The sequence below is a fragment of the Antennarius striatus genome, chromosome 8 (assembly GCF_040054535.1).
Source record: "Antennarius striatus isolate MH-2024 chromosome 8, ASM4005453v1, whole genome shotgun sequence".
NCBI lineage: Eukaryota > Metazoa > Chordata > Actinopteri > Lophiiformes > Antennariidae > Antennarius > Antennarius striatus.
In genome coordinates, this window is record NC_090783.1 from 5061727 (window position 1) to 5067726 (window position 6000).

At 43.6% G+C, this 6000-nt stretch overlaps 1 protein-coding gene across 1 annotated transcript in view; it reads left to right on the plus strand.

Moving 5' to 3' along the window:
* Window positions 1-5616, plus strand: part of znf827 (zinc finger protein 827) — a 57777-nt gene extending 52161 nt beyond the window's left edge. The window contains exon 14 of the mRNA XM_068322370.1: window positions 1554-5616. Coding sequence (XP_068178471.1) covers window positions 1554-2628 — 1075 coding nt within the window. The 3' untranslated portion in view covers window positions 2629-5616. The remainder of the gene's footprint in view (window positions 1-1553) is intronic.
* The last annotated feature ends 384 nt before the right edge of the window (window positions 5617-6000 follow it).

Consider the following 6000-nt stretch of genomic DNA (forward strand, 5'->3'; position numbering starts at 1 on the left):
TCATTAATCAGCCTTGTTTTTTTCTAATATTGATCATCTATGTAGCTCTAGCCTCCTCATGCCACCCCCCACACACACACACAAACTCCTACCTTCCCATCTCCATACTCCAGTCCCCACAGGAGCCTTTGTTGTTCTGTGACACGTTTATGTTGCCTATCAGGCCCGTCGAGTGAAGACAAAGCAGCGTCCATCCCACACGCCAGCGTTCCCGTTTACGCTCATCATAATAACGCCGTGACACAAATGAAATTCAAGCATCGCCGTTTTGACAGCTATAGGCGTCGGAATAAACGTCCACACTTCATTTGCATAAATGTTTAGTTTGAAAAAGCTAATTCATTTCAAGTAACACATGCCATGTTTTTTTGTTTTTCAGTCGTTCCCATTCCTCCTTGTGTGTGCATGTTGAGAACCATCGAGTACCATTATGATGAATGCTTCATCTTGTCACAATCGAAGTTCTATTCTGCATCCTTTTTTTTTTTTCTGCTTAGCCATCAGTGGAGTTAGGATGTCGGATGTCAATATTGCCACATGTCTGGAAACGGGGGCATTTCTGTCAAATTTTAAAGAGGAAGTTGCCACTAAAGTTGCATCGGCCTTAACTTTTGGACAAAGTTTTGATTATAGGATTATAGGGCACAAACTCACACCCCTTTGAGATCACACCTGAGGTTTTGCCCCCTGCTAGTAGTAATTGTAAAGGAGCTCTTCTAACAGCTTTAAATTTTTATTCAGGAAAGAAAAGGGCTTGTTTTCTATTTGTTCGAATGTAAATATCTCAAAATCTGCTTTAACCCAACTAAATATTTTAAGTTCAAGGTTTACGTTAATAAACTTGCGTAAACCGTCTCATTTATTTCGAGTTATCTGCATATTGAGGCAGAATTTTAGGCAAACCAGTGTGGAAGGAATTAACTAACCTTAAGGGCAAACAAGTTTTCAGTAAACTCCTGCCCACATTCTCTGACCCCCCCCCCCCCCCCCTCCCCCCTCCAAGGACCAGAAAACCTTTTTTTTCTAGACTAGTGCGTCTTCATTTATATACTTGAGCAATGTGAGGTGTTTGTGGAATTGTAGGAGTTTGTAGCGAGTGAATATTTGGAGGTTCTTTTCTGAGGTGATTCTGTTCTGCAGGGTTTGTGAAGCGCTTTGGGGCCCAGAGCAGATGAAAGGTGCTATTTAAATGTAAGTGCCACTCCATTCCTTCATTTCCCTTCATGTCCTACTACTCCAATCTTTTCTCCAGCCTGTCACCCACCCATCCACCCCCCTTTTTCCAACCCCTTCCTCCACACACACATATACCTGTTCACTTCAACTCTCCTACCATTAAACTACCACACATACCACCACCATAGCACACACACCTTTGCTTTGCCTGTCCTTCTCCTTTTCATCCTTTTGTAATCTAAAATTTCAAGGTATGTTTTGTTGGTTTGGAATCTACACTTCTCCTTTAACGCTATTTTTTTTTTTTTTTTTGCTTTTGTGTGTTGTCCTCCCTCCCTACTCCCCCCCCTCCCCCTCCTGTTCGTTGCTTTACCCAGGTGCCCTTTCTGCATCTACTCCACCAATCGTCCAGCGGCCATGGAGTGCCACCTGAAGACGCACTGTAAGATGGAGTACCGCTGCCGCATCTGCCAGGGACTGTGGCCTGACCAGGCCTCATTGGAGGCCCACATGCGCGGGCACCGCCTGGGCAACCACTACAAGTGTGAGCAGTGTGGCTACTTGTCCAAGACGGCCAATAAGCTGATCGAGCACGTGCGCGTGCACACGGGCGAGCGGCCCTTCCACTGCGACCGCTGCTCTTATAGCTGCAAGCGCAAGGACAACCTCAACCTGCACAAGAAGCTGAAGCACGCGCCGCGTCAGACTTTCGGCTGCCAAGAGTGCCCTTTCACCACCACACACCCCTTCGTCTTCAGCCGCCACCTCAAGAAACATCAGAGCGGAGGAGGAGGGGGCGGATCGGGCGGAGGCGCGGAAGGAGGAGGAGGAGGAGAAGAAGAGGAGGACGATGAAGAAGAAGAAGAAGAAGCAGGAGAAGAGGAGCCGCCACTCCAGGGAATCTCTCCAGGGGGCTCGTCGTCGCTGAAGAGATGGGAGAGCCTGCTGTTCGGCAGGAAGGGGGGAGGAGGAGGAGGAGGAGGGAGCAGCGGAGGGAGTGGGAGTAACAGCCCCCTCATGAGTCTGACGGCGTCCCAGGCGCTCCAGTCCGTCGCCCTGTCGCTCACGCTGGGCAGGTCCCACCAGCAGGACCCCGCCGGCGTCCTGCGCCGATTGGTCGGTGCTAACGGCGGCAACGCCTCCAGAAACTCCAGCAGCCCGAGCGGTGGCCCCTCCCTGTTTTCCCCCTCCTCCTCCTCTTCCTCCCACCATGTGTTCGAGCAGTACAGGAACTGCGACCGGGCGCACCTCATCCCCCTCACCACCCTGGTGACCCACAACAGCCGCTTCACATTCCACCCGCACCTCCACTCCAGATGGCGGCCCGCCACATCTCCTCTCCTCTTCTCCTCAAATCCGGCGTCCCCCTCCTGCTCGCCACTCACACCTGCCTCCCACAAACACTCCTTCCTGGCCTACCTGGGACTGATGGAGAGGGCCAAGACTGTTTGACCTCACTCGCCTCCTCTCTCCCTCTCTCTCTCTCTCTCTCTCTCTCTCTCTCTCTCTCCTCGCTCCCCCCTCAGTCCTTGGACGGCGGCGGGACGGACACTCGTCCGCCGCAGCGGGAGCGACGTCTTTTTTCCAATCAGACCAGCAGAATAAGCTGGACTCCACAAACATATTGAAGAATAGAAACAAACATTTATAAGAGAAAAAGGCTGTACATGCTAAAAAAAATGCATTTATATCAAAAAGCTGCTTTTCTTATCAGTTCTATCAATTGAAATATTACTACTTCAAGTACTACTCTGTTTTTTTAAGTTTATTTTTTTCTTTTTCTGTTTTCAAATATCTGAATGACCCGGACCCAGTTGCATTATCTGAAGAAACTAATGTATCTCAGTTTTATAGATATATTTCTTTAGTCGTTTTGACGAGATAAAAAGTCGAAAAACGCAAAAACAAAACTTGCAAGTGCTACATTTTAGTGCATTTTTGTCAATGGCTATCATGCATCAGAATAGCATGCCTGTTTCTGTGTTTCAACTAGCTTTTGACGTCATTAGAAGCTAAATTGGAGATATACTGAAGCGTTAGCCGTGCAACATGGACAGAACCAATGAAACGGAATGCTTTTCATTGGGAAAAGGCACGTTTCCAAAGCAATGCCTCAAACCTCGCACTTACTTATTTATCAGTCTTGTGCATAGTTTTGTAGCCCTTCTCACCTTTTTGGATTTATGTTTGCTTTATTTTTTTTTTATTTTTTTTTTTGTAAAATGGTGAAACCATATTATGCATAGCTGCTGCCTGATGCCATCTCTGTCTGAGAATAAATGTCATTTGAATGGGGTTACTAGCTGATAGCGGTAGTTTTGGTGAAGCTCACACAACAGGAGATAAGCTGTGACGATGTAAATAAGAAGATTCAATCTGACATATCGGGACAAGAAGCATTATACGTTTATTACTAATGATTTGATTTAAATATAAAATGTTGCCAATGAATTTGCACTCGCAGGTTAAAACGCAGTGAAACAACGAGAAGCGACTAAACGTTCATTCGTTCTGAGACCAGGTGAATATCAGCACAGCTTCATTTGCAGATCTATGTATCACGCACCTATACTTAGAAGAGATATATGAGATAACTGTTTTGTGGAGGTGACCGGCTTATGGGTTAGCGAGCTAGCCGCAGCCAAGGTCACCACAGGCCGATTCAATGGTGCTTTTTGGAGCTTTTTGTAATCTTTGTGTACAAAAAAAAGAAAAAAAATGTTTCGAAATGACTTGAATGAATGTATTTTTGTTTATGTAAATGAAAATGAAGCGATACAGAAGTGTGAACAGGGACGTCTGCTGTGCTGGAAAAGACGGGAAGGTTTAGTGTGTTTGGTGGCCTTTTGTGTGTTTCTTTTGTTTTATTTTGTCTTTATTTTTACTTCTTTACTGAGCCTTTTACATCATAAACAAACATGTTCTACTAACACCTGTAAGAAACAAAGCTCCTGTAGGTGCAATCATGAAGCAAAGCCATTCTCTTGTGTTCGATGGCCCTGGCTTCTGTTAGGCCGGTAGATAAGGTACTACTTTTTTTCCTCTCGCTCCATCCCCTTCTTGTCAATTTTGAGTTTTAATTGCACTCATTGTAGTTACACTTCAAGCCAAACGCATTTAAAAAAAAACAAAAAAACAGGATAATTAAGACTTGGAGATTCCACAATGCGATGTGGACAGTGTTGCTGGAAATGACCCCTTAGTTTCACGTTTTCAGGCTTTTCCAGCATTGAAATCGGAGAAAGTAAACGAGGACAAACTGCATGAATTAGACAGCAGAGGTCAAGCTCCCCCTGGGAACTAAAGGTCTCAGGCTAAATTGTGATGAGCTAGTTTTGCACAGTGCGGCACTTTTTGATTAAATGAATATGTATTTATCTGTAAAATGCTCAATAAGAAGTATGTTTGCGAGATAGGGCAGCATAGCAGAAAGCATTTTATTTTGAAAAAGCTTTACCCATTATCGATAGCACTTGTGTTTGTAAGCGGTCTTCAAGCCCAAAATTCCCTTATTTGTAAAGGGATTTATTTTTTATTTTCCTTTGGCTTTCCTTATGTCTACACATGCGTGTTATAACGGATCATTGTTGCTTTTTTTTCTTCTTCTTTTTTTTAATCGTTCTACCTGGATCTTGTCGGAAAAATGATTAGACGGAGAACACGACTCGTCAAGACCAAATGTAAATGTAACTTCCTGCGAGATGTGATGTTAGGATGGAATCCGTCACATCCGATGCCTCGATCGTCCCCTTCTATACTGCTGTTTGGTCCTTTTTTATTTTCTTTCTTTTCCTCTTTTTTTTTTTTTTTCCCCCCAATGTCTGGCATGCTGTCTCTGGAATGAAAGTAGCATCCCTCCAACACACAGACACACACACTTCCTCTCCTACTATCTATCTTTTATACTCTAGTGCCACTTGGTGGAAGGAAACCACCTGAGACTTCTGAGAATGAGTCAAACTAATTGTCAGGGTCCAAAAGATAAAGAGATAAAGAGTGTTTTCACTCTTGACTCCTTGTTAAAATGTCTGCCTTTTATTACAGCGTAATCATGAATGGCTGCACTTCCTTACTGCCCCCCCCCTCCTGGTTTGAGTGTTTAAAAAGGCAACAGGGCTCCATCTTTTTGAATTTTAATATTCTTATGCACTTATTCCGTTTATTTTTGACCCATTTGTAAGCAGCACAGTGATCTTTCTTTTAAAGCTTGACCACATTTTCAGCTCTTTGGAGTATGCATGACATTGCCCTCGTTCTTCAGCACTTGATTGTTTCAAACTAACTCTTAGTTGCATTTAGTTAGCATCACACTGCACTGTCTACAATCATTTGGCTGTATGTTATGATTAGAAACGGCTCCGCTACCTTATTTGACACTCGGTAAAAGATTGATATGTGCTGTACAAAGCTTTTTTTTATTACTCCATTGTTAAGGCTGTACAGGGTTGTGACGATAACTGGTAAATAGATCATTTGTACTTTTTTTGGTTTTGTATTTGTTTTGTTTATTTGGCATTATTTTATGTTCAACTTGCCAGATCTAAATGTAACAGGATTTGAAAGTAAAGCTTACATCAGATATTATCAATCGTCTTTTCTCTGGTCGTTCATTTATTTTCATGTGTGAATTTGATTTATTGCAGTGTACAAGATATTTTTTATATCCATTACAGTGTGTTCCGCACTATAAGGCGCACCTAAAAGACTTTAATTTTCTCAAAAAGCGACAATGCGCCTTATATGTGCAAACAGTTTTCAAATAGGGCATTCATTGAAGGTGTGCCTTATAGTCCGGTGCGCCTTATAGTGCAGAAAATGCTTTAC